This window comes from Buteo buteo, chromosome 7, assembly GCF_964188355.1.
Source record: "Buteo buteo chromosome 7, bButBut1.hap1.1, whole genome shotgun sequence".
Classification (NCBI taxonomy): domain Eukaryota; kingdom Metazoa; phylum Chordata; class Aves; order Accipitriformes; family Accipitridae; genus Buteo; species Buteo buteo.
Genome location: NC_134177.1, coordinates 21,080,549 through 21,100,907, shown reverse-complemented (window position 1 = coordinate 21,100,907; position 20,359 = coordinate 21,080,549). Strand labels below are relative to the sequence as shown.

The following is a 20,359-nucleotide window of genomic DNA, read 5'->3' as shown; positions in this document are numbered from 1 at the left end:
AACAATCACCTGCCAAAACAGTAACGGATAATACTGGTACATTTATACAACAACATATTCTCAGACCATCCGCTGCAGTTTTGGCTGTATCACTGTTCCAACACGCAACTAAGAAAAATATGAAATCACTATAATATACCAGGGCAAAAGTCAGTGCTTCAGTGAATCCAGCAGCTGCCAAGTCCAGTCTCAGAAGTTCGGTGAGCTTATTGAGGGGGAGCTAAAATGAAACAAAAAAGTTTTCAACTTCCATCTAAAAACATTTTTCTGTTCTTTCCCAAGGTGATTCCGCCTGTTACATTATGGTGAATTCACTAGGGAGGTACTATGCTTGTGTGCTTAAAATTTCTGAAAGCATCAACCAGCTGCCTTTAGGCTTGCCTGAGGATATGAATCTCCCAATTAGAGATTTAATATGGGCTCCCTACTTAAACCCTGTCTTTTTTCAAGTACCAGCAACCACTGGTCTTGGACTTATTCAAATCAGTGGAGCATCTGTTTTGTATCCTATCCATGGTAAATACTTCTTAAGGCAAAGCATGTCAAAATATTTAATTCCTAGGTTCTGTTTTCCCCAAAGCCCTTCTGGCATGCACTAGTCATTTACTGACAACAGAGCATTTATTTGAAGGGGCAATCTTACTTGATTAGCTATGGTGTACGTTTTCGGAATAGTCATCTGAATGTTGTTATAACCATAAGCTATTGCTGCATCTTCGACGATATCACATGCATGGATAATGTCCGCTCTGGTAGGAGGGATTTCAATCTCTATATTGTTCCCATTCCCTGTGACGTGTGACTTCAAACACATCCTAGTCAGCAGCTTTGCAAGGCTTGATGGAGTTTCACTGAAACAAAACAAGAGAGTAGTAATTTATGGATCTTGCACTATATCGACTGGCTTTTTAAAGTAATCAATGTTTACCCTGCATTGCCATATATCCTGAAGAATCTCCAAGTGCTTTATGGACTGTACATAGACTTAGCATTCAATCAGAACCACCTCAGATTCTGACTCTTGAGACGGTAATTTTTCTTTATTTCATAACGGTTGTGTGAGGCCATAAAGAATCATTCACTTTCCTTGAAAACAGAAGTCTTACAGAGTGGATCTAATTACCCAAGATAACTCCTGAATTCTTGATAAATTAAAAAAAAATAAATCACATGATGTAAACATTTTTAAAACAATGCAATAATCAATGTTTTCTAGTACGTTTTTTGTAATTAATGGAAACTATGTTTTCATTTGCAGTAACACACCTGATTCCTATTTTCTTGTTAATGAGCTCAGGTTTCACCTTCTCTTTTCGGTAAGCCAGTTCCTAAAAAGAAAGACAAAGCTTTTCAGTGTACAAAATGCCTGCCATTTCTACCTAAGAGGATTCAATTTTGACATCTTAGTAATCTAGCTTCTTCTATTTATAATACTGAAATGACATCCACAGAAGACAACTGTGGAGTATTAGGCTAAACTTAAAATATTAAGGTAACAGGATTCTTGAAAACATATTATAGCATGTGATGCAAAAGCTGTTCTTGGTTAGAAGGCTGAATGCAGCATGAAATCCCTGTTATTGAAACTTCTGATAATTTCTGATACATGCAAGTAACAAAGTTGCTGAAAGTTTCTAGTCACCAGTTCATCCTAAGTCAAAGCCCTAAAGCAGTGAATGGTCATGCATGAGATCTCATGGTCTAGTACAGATCAAATGACTTTTAGGAGGAAAAGAAAACTTTCTGTTTCTGTATTGGCACAGAAATATCTACGGGTATTTTACTTAGAAAGTTTGCAACATATTTAAGAAAGTTATTTTGTATGGATTTACTTAGATATACAAATCCTTAAAAACCTTAGCATCTAAAACTTTAGGGACTTTTTGCTCTATTTTATCTAGGGAGCTACATTGGTTACTGCAGAGATTTCTGTTTTGTTGGATCTCTCTTCAAGATTCTAGGTCCTTCCTCTGCTAATTAAAGCTGACATGGCTAAAAGAAAAAGCTAAAATACACTAGAAAAACCCTCATTAAAATAAGTTTCTTTCCCTCTAAACAGTTTGTACTTGCTTGATACATCTGATTTTATGAACTCAACCAGATCTCTGTTTGTCTTCAGTTACTTTCAGGAAACAGGAAGAATTGCTTTCTTTATACTTATTAAGAGAACAAAAGAGTAAGACTCCACTACTGCAAAGAAGTCTGCCTGGGACTCTGAATGCAGGCAAACCTGCACTTGAAGTCAACATCCTGCCTTATAGACCTTTATTTAGTTGGGAATCTATAAAGTGAAAGACTGAAAAATCCAGCGTTACAAGGTTACTTTAACTGAAGGGCATTAAAGCTTCCAGATCTGATAAGTAAGTTATGCTGAGGCTGATTTCAGTTGTCCACTGGTTTAAGTCTGAAGGACCTCTTCCTGGCATTCATTTTTCCTGATTTGGAACACGTAGGTTTTAAAGGCTTTAGACACTGATTATGACCTTTGATTACAATCTTTACTTGTTCCTGAAAAAGTTCATATCACGTGAACTCTAAACCACAATAGTGGTTATCACTTGTAACTCTAAACCCTACCCTTCTTTTTGGAGTATCGGGCTATGTCAGTGAGACTGTATTTTAGCCTTATCATAAATTATTTTTTGTGGGGCTAGAGAAAGCCCTGACTCACTAATATACAGATAGTGCCAAGCTGAGCTTTTACACTATACCTCAGAACCTGTGTATACTGTGTCTGCAGACAAAGAAGACAATGACACTCTTACCAGACTTTCTGTAAATAAAATCCTTTCCCCAAGGATACTGAGATATCATATCACTATGCTTACCGGATAGATGTGGGTCTTCCCATTAGGATAAACTACTTCTGCTGCTTCAACACTTAGAGAGAAAGAAAAACAGAAGTAAAAATGTTTTTAACACATGGCCTAAATGTAATGTCTCTCTGACTGGAGATTTATACTCACCTGAATGGCTTCTCACAATATTCACTAAACATCGTGACTATAATATCAAGAACAATTTTTGCCTACAAAATAAAGATAATAAGCACATTGAAATCTGTCATCTACTTGTGCTGAAGTAGACAAAATATCTTAACAAAAAAAGGGGAAAAAAATCTTGTGTTATAGTCTCTTCATTCTATTCTATTTAGTATCTTAACAACCAAAATCCTTGCAGTCTAGACCACTAGATTTAATTTAAAAAAATCTTTTTTCTTCTGCTGCAGAGACATTTATGCAAAAACTTGAAATCTTTGGTTTTCAAGGTTCTGAAGCATTTGTATATGTTTGCTAAACTCTTTTCTGAAGATACACAGGGTCTTTATTACCAGTTGGAACTGGGTCTTCCCAACCTTCAGTCTAATTAGTCATTTCACTGAAGTCCAACTGAAAATGTACAGGCTGAAGGATGGTGCATTGTTTAGTAATACATTACCAAATAACCTGATCTGCAAAATCTTTTGTTTTACAGTTAATATTTTAAGAGATTAGTATAACAGAACATAATCATAAGATTCAGATCAACTTCTTAATCTACAAGGGTTGGTTTTTTGATGCCTCACAGTATAATTTCCTTCATGTAAACAGAACAGCACTGTCTTTATTTTTACTATCAAGGCAAGCAGTAGCAAGAAGCAGTTATTTATTAGTTTGCTTAGAAGCCACTCCCCAATGTGCAAATTTATTTGTGTTGTTAACATGTCATTGTGTAGTAGGGTAAGTTAAAAGTGTTTTTGCTCTTTAATTGTCAAGATACACACTTCAGGGAAACTATCAATGAATGCACAACCTATATGTAAGAACAGGCAATTATAACTGCTAGGCTTTCATGCTTTGGCTTTGAGTTACAGAATTTGCATATGGAAAGACTTCGATTTGACAACTATTTGCACAGCATCCCTGCTTGAAAAAGATAACTAAGAAGAAAAAATGTTGTCTTCATTCCCTCAGCCCAAACTTTAAGTAGGAGACAAAATGATTCTTTACAAAGAGTATTCTGGCAAAATAGGCAGTCTTAGTGAATTTCACTCTTTTTGAAGCCTTTCAGATTTAAAAAAAATGCTCAACAGCAAAAAAGCCCCTAATATGCTTAAATTACTTTCTCGTACAAACTGAACACTTAGTGTCAATGTAAAGACAGAGTAAAACCAAAATCCAATGGAAATACAACACTGTCTATAGAGCAAGCCTAAAACTGTGTTGAGGGAATTCCACATAGCCCTACAACTTATCCTGTCCTTTTGAAATGGGAGGTTGGCTCCATAAAGTAAATGCCTGGCTATTGTAGGCCTTTGTACTGGAGCCCTATCACCCAAAGGGAAAACAATGATATCACAGCATATCAAAAGCAGGAAAGATTAATTTACCTTTGTAATATCTGTGCCTGTACATTCAACAAACACATTTCTGGTGTTTACACTTATTTTTGTATGATCTCCTAAAACATGTGAAGACAAAAACATGTTAAGAAATGTTGTTATTTTTCTTGCAATGACACTGATACTGACTTCTTTTGTGATTCAGAAAGATCATTGTCATCTTCTGCAGCTTAAAAAGCCACTGTCTACTGCATCAACATTCACAATTCTTACCAGAATAGCAGCTCTTATTATTTTTAAATATATGAATCAAAAAGAGGAAAAAGACAGACCAGGCTCACTGACCAGGTTATGCTTTACATGGAAAGACACAAATCTACAGGTATCTCAGTATCCAGCTGAAGAAGCAAACTAGCAGAATAGTGGCCATCTGCTGGTTGCGAAGTGGTTCTGCACTTCCAGAGCATCTTCTCTCCTGGCTTTAGTAAGACATTTGGATTTGATGTGTGATGTGCCTAAGAAAGCATCCTTGGACAGGAATGTATAAAATGGTTTTTAAAAAGTGATTTAGACCGATGAATATCCATAGCTACTTCTGTGAATAAGCGAGATATCTTGACACCATCTGCTGATACACTATGAGTTTGTCTATATTAGTGACTCAGGTCCTAGTATGGGTTCCATCTAGGCATGAACTTGCTTTGTGTCTGTACTGGGAGTCATGAAGTGTGCACTCAAGCAGGTCACTGATGCACTCAAACCTGTTTCTCATCTGGAAGAAGCAAAGTAGAACATACACTTAGGGGTATCACCTGAAGTGTCTCTCTTGCAAACTGGATGCAAAGTACCCCAGTAGCTGGTTCCCTACAAAAGTGGGGTTCTGTTAGTAAGCCACAAGCAATCTAGAGCAGCTGTACAGAAATCTGCCTCGTATTGCCTGTTAGGTATAGATGTGCAGTGCATACCTTGAATGAATTTCATTGCTGATAACTGTGCAGCACAGACATACACAGTCCTAGAATTGTATGGGAATGTGCCAAATCCAACCTCTTTGTCCCTCTCGCCTTTCACTGCACCATTAACTAATGCAGAGGCACCCCACAGGAGGCAAAGGGAACCACACACTTGGATACAAATGGGCATTCTCGCTTCCTTTGTTTGACCCTGAGCAAGTAATTCAGATTCTGTGTTTTAGTTTCCTACCTGAGAAACTAGGTCACAGCTAGACTGAAAGGTCTTAAGACTGAGGGATGTTGTATGCCCTTCCCTTTGATGCTGTGCTGTACCTCTTTGCAGAAGGAATGTATTCAGCATTTCTGGACTCACTTCAGAGCAAATATAACCTTTCACTTAAGTGCTTGTAGATAATCCAAAAAAAACCAATACAGATGTTTACATTTCATTATCTGTTTAAAAAGTACCTTTACCCCGGAAACTTCTCTCAAATACTGTTTTTTATAATAGAGACAGGTATTAAATATAGCTCAACCTTTTAAATAGATAAAATGTAAACAATATGCAATGTTTATACATGGAACACTCCAAAGTTGGAGTAAGCCTAACAAAGAAGAATCAGACACAGTGGTTGACACCACCTTCAATTTAGAACAGTTGTTCTTAGCAGTCCCTGCCACAGAGTTTGAGCTGCCTTTTAAGATCTGGATTAGCTGTCTAAGATACGGATAAGGTCAATTAGGAAAAATACATCCAAAGAGATTACCCTGCAAATTTTATTGGTCAGTGTAGGGAAAGTTACTGATTCTTGACCTAAATATATAGGTATACTGAAATATCTTTGTTAAAGAAGTAATTCTTGCCATGTCATTAATTGGCTTCAGTAAACATGGTTCTCAAAAGTCACCCATAGTTTCTTTTGCATTCAGAGGAAACCCATGTTAGAAACAACGCAAAAAAGTCTAGACCAATTTATTCTTCTTAAACCATTAAAGTCTTCTGGAATCACTTGTGTGATGGCAAAAGGATCCAAAAGAACTGGTTCACACTGCTGTTAAATACACTGGGCTTAAGACCTAGGTGAAAAGTTCCCTACTGTGACCACATAAAATTGAGTACAAAGCAGACTGTTATCTGACAGCAGTTACCAGTTTACCAAATAATTTCTTACATGCTTATTTTAGCTAAATGTCTGATGAACAATATTTATGTATGCAAACAAAATGCTTTCCTAACGAAGGTTCCTGACACAAAGAACTTTTCTTGAGTTCTAGAAGGGTATGAAAAGCTAAATGCAGAGGTTTGCAGTGGGACTTTTACATCCTCTTGGTGAGGATAAGAAAAGAGGAACACTAGCAGCCTAGGGAAGTAGCAAAAAATTTGGCTGCATTTAAGCTGAAAGAAGGGAAGAAGACTATAAAATTATAAGTGAAACAATTTTAAGAAAACAGAATAATCCTTATTACACATCAATGTTTCTGTTAGACAATCTGACTAACACACAAAATAGCAGCGACAGTATAAACTAGTCATAAGTAATCTTACCATTGATGATTGGTGGCATGGACAGAACAACACCGTTGCTGTCATAAATGACAGGATAAAGTGGCTTGTTTTCAATTAGGTGTAAATAGTGCCGAAGGTGGCTGTCAGTCTGGAGAAACAAAGCACAACCTACATTTCACATCAGCTCACTAGTGAACTTCCATAGTGCCATAATCCTTTGCTGAGACATTAACGAGAATTTTGAAAGGGGGAAGGATTGGGCTTAGAGCTAGGTACTTCACTAGCAAAAGCTGTTTGCTCTCAGAAGCAAGAAAACTTTGAAATGAGAGAACTGGATTTTTGGCTTTCTTCAGAAGTGTTAAAAATTATTTCTTTAAGGATTCTCTCAAAGATGCATAGGCCATGCTGTCCAAATAATGCTCTTGTTCATCACAGCAGACCTTTCATAGCCAAACCCACGGGCACACATCCTTAGTTTATAGGAACTTTCCTTAGAAGTGATAAAAATTAGCACTACAATACTTTTAATTATAAATTGCTGAATACTGACACATTTATGCTTAAACTTGATTCAAAATGTGTATCTGTTCCAATGACATAGGTATATGCTGTACCAAAAACATCATTTACTTTTAGTCTCTCTGATATCACTTGTTTCCTAGCTCTCTTACTCATCTTTAGTCAGAGATCTTTAAGAATTTATTTATCTCTATGACCGGTATCTGTGCTCCAGCAAGGCTGTATATTGTAATGCTGGTGATAATAGCATCGTTTTCAAATGCTGACATTTAAAGTGGCTCATATAAACATTGTAAAATTAGACCTGATAGAATCTTTTCCTAACATTTACCTGGTTTCATCAGGATGCTGGGCCAAGAGCAGTGTCAGACTTAAGCTGAGCCTTTTACACAGCTACACTTGCCTAACATGTAGTTGGGTAAATAATTCAATATCTTCCCCAAGAAATTTGGCCAAACTAAAGTAACATTAACAAATCTGATATTATTTACCCCAAGATTTTCTCAGCTTTGTACACTGAGTATCTTACCAGTGTAGATAGATAAATATAAAAGCCTTTTACAGTATTATTAAAAACATCATGAAAAGCAGTCTTCCTGTTGATAAATCAAAGGGTTCATATCAAACCCACTATTCTAAGAGTTGTGCTTAGCCACAAAACACCATGATGTATCTTTCATGGGCAATAAAATATTACCATGCATTTCTCATGAATAAGCAAAATGTGGAATGTTCACTGGCTGCAGCTACAGAAGATAACTGTGTTTTATTTGTAAGAACAACTCTTAATAACAAGGATATGAGAGATGTTAACCCTTGGAAATTTATTTTCCTGCATTTAATGCAACAAGCTTGAAGAGTCCCACTTACCCTATACAGATCCATAATTTGTGAAGCTGTGTACTCCTGGGATTGATTCAAGGGCTTGAATTTAATTTCAGAAGGTGCTTTGGCTGTAAAAGTAAATGGACCAGAGATGGTGTCCAAGTCATGGGTACCTATTGCTACTAATGCTCTTCTCCTAGAAAGAAAGAAGGCAAAATAATGATTTTACTAGTAATACTTGGAGTTCTTTTGAGATAGTATATCATGATGCTTTATACACCTATGCATTCATAGAACTTACTGAAAAAGTAGAAGGGCAATTTTTAGAAGCCTCAAAACTATTTTCACAAATAACATTTTAACAAATGTTAACAATGCAACAGTCAAAGGCAAATCTAATGGGCCTGTTGTGAAACGCTTCTTTCTCAAATGTTGTAGGAGCTCTAACAGCTATTTATGTTGAAAAATATTAAGAATAGGCAGAAACAGGCAAGGAAATGAGAAGGATTGAGAGCTGCTACAAAAGATTTTTCCTTAGCATAAATATAAATATAATGTCTCTCTGCAATAGGGATATGCAGTCTTAACATGTGATAAAATCATATATGTAGACACTATACACTGCTTTAAATTTTAGCACTAACCTGCAAATATTTTGGTGTAGTTTTTCTTGGAGGTCAATGAAACTATCATAACGTTCCTTGGTAAAATTTATATTACGAAGGACTGCAGCTACAGCATGAGGACGGACTTGGACAGTCTGCAATTTACAACAGCAACACATTGTAAATTTCAAGTACACAGAATATACAAAACTAAAACTGATTAAATGTGCACTTTTTTTCATAAAATCCTCTTTTGTAAAGTAGTATTCAAAAGGAAAATTCATGGGAAGACATCAGAATCTCAAAGGGGAAAAAAAAACCCCCAAACAAACCCACTCCAGGTCTGGTAGAGACAAGGAGGTTTCCAATATACTGTGTAATGGCCCAGAAGGTCAATGCAATGTGAGCATCTGAAACTTTGATTTGATCTGCTACTAGATTCACCCAAAATAATTTGTGTATTGTTCCTGCTCATCCCCTTCCCTAAAAATAAATCACAATGAGTAGAGATATTTCAATTTCTTTAGCTCTTGTTCTGCAAATAAGATTTCCAGTCTCACTGTTCTTATAAAATTGGTACTGATACCTATCTTGCTGGTTCAGAAACTCTCAATAAATTTGCAAAGGTGCAGTAAACACTTTTACCTCTTCAGTGATAATCAGCCTCTGACCTTCACCCTGAGCTGGTATTATCTTTTCGTACCTAGGGAGATTTATCCTAGAATAAAACCAGAAATAAGTCTGTAATTGAAAGAAAGAAAGTTCCCCAAATGCAAGAAACTTTAGAAATGTGGCAAAAATCACATATAGAAAACTTTCTTAGTAACATTTCTTGGCATGTAAATTAGCTAACTGTTTAAAACTTGTTTTCTATGGGATGGTAAACAGGTTACTGAACTAGAAAGGAAGGACTCAAGAAGATAAACTCATAGCAGAAAAGTGAAATAAATTATTTGTTTTGGTATTTATTACAGAGGATCACAAGGAAGTTCCTCTGCAGGAGTTCTTTACAGAGGGTGTCTCAAATGGAACAGCAGCTGAAAAATCTTTAGAACAGATCCAAACCCCAGTAACATTCTAGTCTAGCCTTTTAAAAATATACAACAGATCCACTCCAAAGGAACATCTGACAAATCTGGTCTACACATAAGATCGTACTCAAAACCCAAGCAAGTGGCAAGTTTGTTTATTGACCAGAAATGGACTCATATTTAAACAAACAACAACAAAAAAATCTCACAACTTTGCATTACCTTTCTTTGAAGACCTGCAGTCCTCGGACCAACCCTTCAAGGCAAAGAAGGTCATAACGGTTGGCAGGAACATCAATTTTATAGAGAACAGTATCAGATGCACCCTTTGCCTTTTCTTCGCCTTTTTCTTTACTTATAATGTCTTTCTCAGATGTCTGAAATTAAGCAAAAATGTGTTTTTAACCTGAAATATCTTAGCATTGACAGGAGTATGATAGTGAGATAATATAATAGGAAAAATTGTATTAATTAAAAATCTAACGGTGTAATTTGGATTTATACAGCAAACGGACACACTAAATACCAGAAATAACATAAAATCTAAACCTTTCTCAGATTCAGAGATTATAATGCAGTATACCAAAAGAAAAATTCACTGTTAGAATTTGAATTCTGAAAAAAGAGACGACAGCAGCAAGAGTCGCCAGGCTAGCAGATCCCAGTAGAGAAAGGAGACCTTAGTTTTGGCAATAGATTGGCGAATGACTTGTCTTATCAAGTCTGTTCTGAAATGAAGCATAACATATGATGTTCAGATGTCTTTTGATAAACATCATTAAAAGATCAATTAATTCAAATTAAAAAGCAAAACCGAAACAGGCCTACTTGAACAAGATTTACATGGATACAGTTAACAGGGCTAGCAAATTTTCACAAGTACAGAATCTAAACTGAAACTTTAAATATAAACTAGTTACAACTTAGGTAACAATGTCCAGGACAAATATATTTTTGTGGATATTGCACAGAAGAATGCATACAAAACAAAGCCAAACAGATCTTGTAAAGTATGTTCAATACATGGTCTGTAGCCGTATTTAGCATAAGCTGCTAAATAAAATGGCGTGAGAGACTGAAGATCAAGTAGCACAGACTGCTGACCTCTGAGAAGTATAGGAATATGCCATCTTGGGGTCTCTTACTTCCAAGACGGTAATTTTTGTATGTCTGGGGTTTTTTTCAGATTCAAACCACCTGTGTTAATACAGTCTATTACAAAATTATTTTATAACGAGAAGCTAAAGGTATGTGTTACGTGTTCTGCCCTGTGGTACGGAGATACATGAGGATGTTTCAGGATGAAAAGCCTGCTGCAGTACTGCTGAAAGATTGTACAGGTCAAGGGGACCTTCAAGTCTTGTCCACGCTGTTTTTTGAGGATACCTGGGGCATGGTATCCTTCAAACCTTGCCTAAACATTTCCTTGTTACATGATAAAGGGCATCGGCCAACACTGTACCAGGGAATATGCTGGAAATAATGCAGTACAAACGCTTACCAAATATAAATGCTGTCAGTACACTACATCTACTGAAAAAGTAACAAATAAAAATGTTACTTACAATTTCATCAAGCTCCAAACCAAACTCAAAGCAAAGGTCATTAAATTCTTCATCAGCTGTGAAGAAAGAAGGTGAATTTTAGTTAATAAGCAGACCTGGGTTTGTTTTGAATGTTTTCAAACAAGATAACAAATGCTATTTTTAAAAAAAAGGGTAAAAGTAATTTAAAGAATTTTCTTATATTTGCATCTCAGTAGCAGTTTCTTCAGTACAGATTGTGTTTATTGACATGTTATTCTCACAGTCACAGCGAGGGCTTCTGAGCCTCGGAGCCTAGCTTTGCTATCAGCTCCTCTGCCAAGTTTGTCAGAGTCACTCTGGCCTGAACAGATAATGAAAACAGGAGGGAGTAACTGGACAGCTTCTGCCAACAGCTATGGTTTTTAATCAGTCAGCTTGTCATACAGAGTTTGCATCAACTGCGTTATGACATGTGAGTAATACAACCCTGATCTGAAAATTGAGATTTGCACCCATGGGTCTTAAGAGCTTACGAACAGCAGTGTGGGCTAGATAAACTGCTGCATGTCCCCAAGCGCCCCTTCAGCCAAACAAACAGTTCTTCAGCCACATTTCTAAGGAGCCAGGGAAGAAGGACTGAGTGAAAACACGGTATTAAGTGTTTGCTTTGCCTGCTCCGACCTCCTCCCTCTCCTTTTTGATTTAACCGGTTCCTAAAATAGGCAGGGAAACTCCAACCACGATTGGAATCGGGAAACCGCGATTTGGAAAGGCATGGTTCTGATTTCCCGGGCAAAAAGGCTGAAGGGTCCAGGGAGAATACACGGCTTTGTCTGGCACGCCGTGGGCTTGCGAAGAGCCGGCGGCCGGGGACCACCCCTGATGCGGCCACCCCTGCCGCTCTGAAGCCCGGGCTTTCCCCGAGGGCTGGCTCAGCTCCGTGGGCACGGGATAAGCAAGGAGCAAAGGGGTGCTGCCGGTGGACGGATGAGCTGCCCCATCTCCGCCGCCCGTCAGGGGTTTGCCCGGGGCGGGCAGCCGGCGGAAGGCGCCGCGGCCGATCGCAGCCCAGCGGCCGCGGTGACCGGAGGGAGCCGCCCGGCAGGGCGGCGGACGCCTCCTGGAGCACAACCGGAGGATCCCCGGGACGCTTCAGCCAGGATGCGCTGCGGGCGGCCGCACCGCGCCGCCTCAGCCTCGGCCGCCGCCCGCCGCCCCGCGGGCACGGGCCGCCCCGGCCGGCCGCCCGGGAGGCGGCGTGAGGCGAGCCGCGGCCCCGCGCAGCCCCCGGCCCGCCCGCGCCACTCACTGTAAGTCCTGCCCAGCGCCTGGAAGAGCAGGTCCCGCTTCACGCTGACGGTCGGCATGGCGGCACCCGGCTCCCCCGCCCCGCGCCTGCGCGACGGCCCGCCAGGCCCCCCCCGCCCGGCGCCGCGCCTTCCGCCGCGCTGCCTGAAGGCCGCCCGCCCTTCCTCTGGCCCGCGCCCGCCGCCCCCCTCGCTCCCCGGCGCGACGGCGCGGAGGCAGCCCGGCCGGGCGCCCTCGGAGCGGGTCGGCCGGACTCCTGCGCCCAGGGAGGAGGCGGGCAGCGCGCCGAGCGCCGGCAGCGCGGCGGGCAGCTACGGCGGTCGCATCAGCCCTGCTGGCCGGGAGCCGCCGCGCCCGTCAGCGGCGTCCTCTGGCGTGAGGCGGCCGGCGCAAGCGGCGAGAGGGGTCGCCCGGCCGCGGCGGGACCAGCCCGCGCTGGACGGCGAGCTGCGGCGTTCCCGCTGTCCCGAGCGGGGCGTGGGCGCGACCGGGACAGCGCTTTTGCAAGTTTTGGGGTGGGATTTTTCATGCTGGATTTTTTTTTTTTTTTTTTTTTTGGTCGATGCCTGTCACTGACGCCCCGGGTTAAGCGCCGGGGGTGGGAGGAGGTTGTGCACGTGCTGGATTAATTAGAAACGAGAGCGTTAAACCCAAATACTACAGGAGCCTTAAGTTCTTGGTCAGCGTCCATAAACTCCTTAATTGTAAGAGCTTTAAGCGCGGAGGTGCGCTGGGAGTGAGGCGGGAGCGGCGTTGGCCGCGCTGAGGAGAAAAACGCGCCAACGCTCCGCGTAGCGCGGGCGGTTCCGCCTGAGGAGGGCTCCCCTCGCGCAACCTGGCTCCTCGGGCTCGCGGCTCGGACTAATAAAGCCGCGGGCGCCTCCGCCCCCGTTGCCCGGTGTCGTTTATTTGAGCGGGGGGCAGGCGCGGCGCCGGGGCCGGGGCCTCGGACGTTTCTGTGACAAGGGCGGGCGAGGGCGGGTAGCGGCGCTCGCCTGGCCGCCGTCCTCGCCGGCGCTCGGCCCGCTCCTGCTTCGGGATCTGGTTTCCTGCGGCCGGGGCGGGCTGCGCCGGGGCGGCCGCCTCCCCGTCCCCGCCTGCCGGGGCCGCGCCAGGGGCCCGGGGCCGTGGGCAGCGCCGGCGGCGGGCGGGGGCGCGTCCCTGCGCCGCAAGCCGGGGCCGCCGCTGCCGGCGGCAGAGCGGTGCGGCGGCGGGCAGGTGCGGCGGGCTGGGGCTGGGGCTGGAGCCGGCGGGGGTGTGCTTCTCCGCGCTGCTCTCCCGCCGTCAGCATGAAGGTCGAGTTTGCCCCCATCAACATCCCCCTAAAGAGGAGGATCCAGACAATCGCCGTGCTGCAGTGGATCTTCTCCTTCCTCCTGCTGGGTAACAGCCTTCCTCCTTCCTGCCCTTGCCCCAGAGAGAAAAGGGAAAGAATCGGCTTTTTCCTTAACGAGCGTCACCCGTGGGCATCGGTCTATGTCACTCCACGTGGGAGGAAAGGTGCCCAGGTGGCGAGCGGCTCCCTGGCTGTGCCTGGGCGGGCGAGAGCAGCACACTTCTGGGCTTGGGCTTTCTCTTCCCTGGAAGCTCTGGATGGCTTTTTCTCTTTTGGGGGATCTATTTCTTTCTATGGGTTCTTTTTCAAATACGATCTTAAAAAGCTAGTGACTGCGTATTCTCGTTGAGATGCCCGGTAGGTTTCTGACAACTAACAACTTTTTACTGAATGTGAGCATAAAGGCTGGTACATGAGTAATGCTGTTTTCAGTATCGATTTTGTAAAGTAACTTTATATGCTGCAGTTCAATAAAATTCTCATTTAACTAGGTGACGAAAATTAATAAGGATTGACAGTGAACTGGCTTAAATGCAGCCACTTCCTTACGTTTATGAAAGGTGTCTTCACGTGCTTTAAGAAAGTGTTCTTAACAATTTTACTTGGTAAGCTTTTTCCTCTGATTATTCCTCTGTAGTGAATTTTCCTAATTTCTTAATAGACTCCTATCACTAAACACCTGTTCACAGCAGCAAATCTTATTCTCATGGGTGGTTATGTTGAACTTGATAAAATGAGTCACTGGATAAGGTAAGCTAAGCCTTAACTCTCTGGGACCAGATCAATGGAAGCGATTATTGAACAGAATGGAACAAAACTGTTCTGAGGTATAGAGCAACTGACTACCTGTGCATTACTGGGAACGTTGGAATGCTTTACAATCATCTATGCTTTAGGACTTACAAGGAGGAAAGGAATGTGTGCATTTCTTGTATATCTTGCAAATACAGTACCATTCAGATGGTGGTCTGATGTCTTTCAGACAATTTTTTAGGTTGTTAGCCCACACCTGAAAGATTTGGGTATGTGGGGGAAGCATGGAGAGTGTGAAGCACCTTCACAGATTTATCCCTAGCACTTGGCTGTTTTGTTACCTCCAAATTATATGTGGTTGGACTATAAACAGTTCATGTTTGTGGCTATGTTGTAAATAGCCTGTGCTTTTAATTTTCTGTTATTGAGTTAGGTCTTGGCATGTGCCATTATTCCAGTCTAATGATAATGCAGTAGAAGTTCAGTGGCAATGGAAGGAAACAATTTTTTTATCCTAGCCTGGTTGGTAACAATGCTGCTGCAGAAAATCACATCCTTCTGTGCTTACTAGAAGTGATTGGGCTGCAGAAAATCCACTCTTGTTGGAGTTCAGTGGGAGAAGTAGGCAGCTGTCTTCTGCAGCTGGCACTGCCTGGGAATAAATGTCAAGGAAAATCAACAAGGAACTGGTCTTATGGCTGGTTACGTTGAATATAGTGAGTGTACATGATCATGAAAAAAATCTGTTTGCAAGAGTGCTTGAATTTTCGTGGACAAATTGATTCTAATAATAATCATCTGCTTGTGCTTTCATGGGGATGTTTATCTTTAGAGCTATCCAAGGTGACCTTGTCATTTTGTAGGCGTACCCTTTCAGTCATAGGACAGTCGGAGTGATCTGGCCAAAAAGTTTCACTTAACGCCAGGAAAATTCAGATGGCTGAATCCTAAATGACTTGAAGTAGTTAAAAATGGATTGGTTTCTGACATTCTGGATTGCCATTATGTTTGGATTTTTCAGCCTTTTTTTGGTCTGCTGAGCAAAGTATGGAAACATCGTTTGTTTGTAAGCTCTTGAGCTCTGAAGTGACACTTCGAAATTATGCAGGGCATGCCCCAGTGCAAGTGAAATATTGTTGTCAGTTCATCACAGGATAGGCTGGAGGTGTAGGTGTTGTTTGGGAGTTGGTATATGGCTGGAACTAGTTTATACCAAGCAAGATCTTCTGTAGATTCAGTCTTTCTTAGGTAAAAATATCTGCAAGTGAAAACATGAACAGATAACACCATATGATAACTAATGTTTCATTATTATAGATATAGGGATTCTGTTTATAGCAGTGAATAAATAGGGTACTGGCTCAGTTCCTAAAGTTGCCCATCTAGGTATATGGTGAGATGCCATAGCTTAATAAAATGGACCAATAGGACTAACAGATAAAGTAAGATAATTCTAAAAAGCAGTGCCCTGAAAGACAAAAGCTGAATTGGGTAATGATATCCTTTAAATCTGGGAAGTGACACATGAAAACATGATTTGGCACACTGAGTAAGCAGTAAGGGGAAACGTGAGTCTATTACAACTTAGAATCCATAATGTGACTTGGATAGAAGACTGAAAATTAAGCATTGGTTTTATCTTCCTGGCTGAGATCCTTAAGAGTAGCTGAATTTAATGTAAAAAGGACATTGTGGTGGTCTTTGCCCCTTGCTCTCCAGGGTTGCTTTGTCATATTGCGGTGTGGTTTTCTGAGACCGTGGAATTCATGATTGAAAATGCCCTCTTGCTTGCGTGACTAGAGGTTACTCACAAGTTGCCCTGAAATACATATAATATGCAATAGTTGTTGTAGACTGTGAATCTCACTGCCACTTGTAGAAAAAACGAATCGGTCAACGAATACTGAAAAAATAGCTGCAGTAGCACGGTGCAAACAAGAAGGTTCTGCTTCTTTGCACAGCATGCTGGCATGGGCTAGGTCTGCACTCAGATACATTGCTTTTTCTGTAGAGGGTAGGCAGAATAAACATGTCTCTGCCTCAAAAAAAGCTGTACAGATGTGCACAGAATTTCATTACATACAAAAGGAACCTCTTTAAAATTCTGGGTGTAAGTTCCTGTGCTTCCCTGCTCTGTTCTGCAAGCTGCCAAAGTTTGCCCTCAAGCAGAAAAGCCAAGTTTTCGTTGTAGCAGTGGTTCTTCTGCTAGTTATCCAGGGGTGTGACAGCAGAAGCAAAAATAAGTTCTGAAACACTGTGATCCGTATCTAAGAGCTTCTGGATTAGACAAGAGAGATGCCCATTTAACAGTTTCCCACCATGTGCCAGCTGAAACTGCTGTATGGTTTCCCATCTCATGTGCTCTAAGTGCAGCAGGCTAAAATAGTTTAGGTAAAGTCCCATGAAAAAGGCAAGTGTTTTAAATAGGCTTCCTTCTTTTAAAAGAAGAGTGGTGTTGGGCTGGAGTCTAGAAGAATAAAGCTATGAAAACTGAAAAACAGGAAATGCTAAAATGATGCTGTTTCTTGCCATATTAAGCAGAAATCCAAAACAGCTTTAGGCTGAAGCATAATTTCAAGTCATTAGCATTTTGCTGCTGAAACAGCGAATATATGAAGTTTTGCAATTTCAGAGTACCTACTTCAGAAAAAAAGCTGAAACAGAAAATATTGGTAGATGTAGTTTTATGCCTGTAATGACTGTTATTAGAGGTTCAGCGGCTTGGCCGGGGCTGACAGTCTGGGGGCAGGTCTGGCCCTGTTCCAGGCTTGTGCAGCACCCATATTGTGTCTGCCCATGAAGCCGTGTACTGATAACCTGCTTGTGATTTCTCTGTGCCCTTGTCCAGGCCAACCCCAGGCAGAAAGTCACCTGGAGAAAGGTAATCTCCAAGCTTGTAAGTGCTGCTAGACCGACTGGAGGCAAGAGCAAAGAGGTTACATCACTCCGGTTTTTGTACTGTAGGTTTTATGGTACATATACCCAAAAGAAATTGGGACTGTCAATGAATGCAACAGGTGTCACTGGTGTTTAGCATGAAATCTTTGTTGTCTTAAGAACTTTGAATTAATTTTGCTGCAGTTAGTAGTATGTCTGATATCCCCCTGTTAGAAACCAGTGTAGGTTTTCTGTTTCTCGCACAGTAATTGAGCAGCGGTTTACCCTTGGTATATAAGCATGCTGCAGGGGTGAGCTGCATGCCTCGGTACTGCACATCTGTGAGTGCAGTTCAGTTTGTATTGGGAGGTGATCAGTACCTAGGCAGGAGGTAGATCAAAGGGCTCATTTTAAGCCAAAACAATTTAAACAAGGAAAAATCAATGAGATTCAGTTTAAGTGCTGCTTTGCAGGTGCTTTAGCCTTTTGTTTTTCTTCCTCTCTAATCTGTGCAAATCAAAGGACAGCATTTTGGAGAAAATAAAACTAGATGGTGAGTTGGTGAGCTTCTCCCCTGCCAGCTTCTGTGCATTTGATGTGAAAAGGGACAGTGGAATTTGAGCATGTACAAAATCAAATGCAGAACTAGGTAACTTGGATGGAGTGATGGTGTCTTGGTGCAGACAGTGAGAGATGGAAATGAAAGAGAGTTTAACCCTATGAAAAGGATACCAGGATTTTGTTTTGAGGCGGGGTGGTGGTAAGGGAGAATGATGCATCTTCTATGGTTCACTTTCTAGGTCCAGCAGTGGCGTGCTGGTCTTCTCCTTACTGGGGACCTAGGAAGGGACTGTTGTGCGTGCACCCCTGTGTTTATTTGCAAAATACTTAATAATACAAAATCAGTACATAATAAAAGGTATACTTTAATGTGCGTGAAGCCACAAAATAATATGCTAAAGACATTGGTGTGTATTAAAGTACATCCTGTTCTCTGGTGATTAAACTCCTGTGCATGTAGCATGTAGGGTGAAGCACTCTGTTAATTGAACTTGGCTGGAGACAGTTTTGAGTTGTGGATCTGGCTTCCCCAAAATAATAGAAATGATGAAACATTCGCCACAGAGTGAGATATTGCTGCCGGAGTAATAAGTGACTCAAGAAGTGTTGAGAAAGCAGGTGTCAGTGTAATGTGCTAAAGCAAAAAATAACCTTTTCCCCAAATATGTCATAATGTTTTGTTATCTGGTGCTGATTTAATTCATCAGCTGTAGCTGGCTAACTAAAATTGTCTCATTCTTCCTCAAAGCCATTTTTCAAAAACATTCTTTTGATACCTAAGAAAACTCAGCTAAGCTCTATGAGCTCTTCCTAGCAAGCTGGCTGGGATTGCTACTTGTTTTTGTCAGTCTGTATTCATTTATCCATGAAGCTTATTGCTGGCCCATGGGCAGGGACTGATGTGTGATCACAGAGAATAACAGGGTACTTACAGATGCTTGACTGACTAGTTTTTCTAGGAATGCTACCTCTGTTACGTACATCTTGGGGAGGGAATTTAACCATGTCTCCGTGTATATTTGTTTGTATCTCTCAAGAATAAGAAGAGAAAAATGGCTGTGCTGTGTCAGGCCAGAGGCCCTGGCTTGGCAGCCTGTATGTGAGCGTAACTGGTCGTGGATGCCTAAGGAGAAATAAAAGAAACAGGAAATATGTAGCCTAAATTTGGTATGCTGTCTCAGGATTTGGTAATTAGTAACTTGGGGATTTACTGCATCCAGACCACCCTATCTACAAGTCAGTAGAGCCTAATGCCCCGTATCTCTAGTTTATCAGTATTTGCCAATGGAAGGTCTGCTTGCTTGGGAACCGGAACCAAATTCCAGAGTAAACAAGCCTTTAAACCAGCCTCCAAACCTTGGCATCTGAGGGTTTGTATTTGTTATTGTAGTAGTGTTGAAATACAGCTCCCTTGATAGGAATGCTCAAATATCCTTGTGACTGGGGCTCCCAGTTGTGACCAATAAACTGACATAGGACCTCCTCTACAGGAGACTGATATGTATTCAACAAATGCTGACCTCCTTACCACCTCAGTCCTGAAGATGGCTACCAAATTCCTGTGGGCTTCAACAGTTTTCCAGTTAGTTTAAATAAATTCCTAGCTTATTCTTTGCTGGGGAGTCCATATCTGCCATGGGTGAGAAGTGGCAGTAAGTTCCTGTGCTTCTGGTGGAAATCTGTATATTGACAGAATAGCACAGACTAGTAGGGTCTAAACAGGATAGTTCTAACATTATGACTCCATTTTTTAAAAAGAGACTTTCTACATAAAAGGTGCAGAGCAATACTCTGCAGAGGCATGAACTTGCTTACTGTTGCCTTGGCAGGTTGCCTCCTCTCAGGTGTTGCCTGTTGTCTCAGGTGTTCCTTTGGTGGGACACTTGGAGTCCATTTGCTGTATGTGTTATATTTCATTTAAATTTCTATCCCTTTCTTTACCAGTTATAAATAATTTAGAAAGCATTTCCAGAAATTAAGGCTGATTTTTAATTTTTTTCTTTTATTCTAATGAAAGAATCCACCAAGCAGGGGAAAATAATTTTTTTAATGCCAAAATCCACTTATCAGTGGTACCTTGAGGGATAATAGAGAGGAGCAAATGTTCATTAGGGATGAAAACATTGCTGTGCAATTCTCCTTGTGTGTTGCCTCCAATGTTCTGTTCCTCAGGCACCCAGCTCAGAGGCATTGCTGCTCTGAAGACTACAGGTGAGGAAAGGACTCTTCTGTTGTAG

At 41.5% G+C, this 20,359-nt stretch overlaps 2 protein-coding genes across 4 annotated transcripts in view; one reads left to right on the top strand and one right to left on the bottom strand.

Annotated features, from left to right (window-relative positions):
* FARSB (phenylalanyl-tRNA synthetase subunit beta) overlaps nt 1-12,711 on the bottom strand; it is a 42,035-nt gene extending 29,324 nt beyond the window's left edge. Inside the window, exons 1-13 of one of the 2 annotated variants that reach the window (XM_075031865.1) lie at nt 12,597-12,711; nt 11,327-11,382; nt 9,984-10,138; nt 9,376-9,448; nt 8,770-8,885; nt 8,171-8,321; nt 6,821-6,929; nt 4,370-4,440; nt 2,967-3,028; nt 2,829-2,880; nt 1,267-1,328; nt 644-851; nt 140-220 (exon numbers count right to left, since the gene is read on the bottom strand). In XM_075031865.1, coding sequence (XP_074887966.1) covers nt 140-220; nt 644-851; nt 1,267-1,328; nt 2,829-2,880; nt 2,967-3,028; nt 4,370-4,440; nt 6,821-6,929; nt 8,171-8,321; nt 8,770-8,885; nt 9,376-9,448; nt 9,984-10,138; nt 11,327-11,382; nt 12,597-12,654 — 1,254 coding nt within the window. In that variant the 5' untranslated portion in view covers nt 12,655-12,711. The remainder of the gene's footprint in view (nt 1-139; nt 221-643; nt 852-1,266; nt 1,329-2,828; nt 2,881-2,966; nt 3,029-4,369; nt 4,441-6,820; nt 6,930-8,170; nt 8,322-8,769; nt 8,886-9,375; nt 9,449-9,983; nt 10,139-11,326; nt 11,383-12,596) is intronic. The other variant, XM_075031864.1, reaches the window with a different exon arrangement.
* MOGAT1 (monoacylglycerol O-acyltransferase 1) overlaps nt 11,729-20,359 on the top strand; it is a 28,681-nt gene continuing 20,050 nt past the window's right edge. The window contains exon 1 of one of the 2 annotated variants that reach the window (XM_075031867.1): nt 11,729-11,759. In XM_075031867.1, the coding sequence (XP_074887968.1) occupies nt 11,753-11,759 (7 nt within the window). In that variant the 5' untranslated portion in view covers nt 11,729-11,752. Of the gene's footprint in view, nt 11,760-13,830; nt 13,979-20,359 lie in introns of those variants that run through there. The other variant, XM_075031866.1, reaches the window with a different exon arrangement.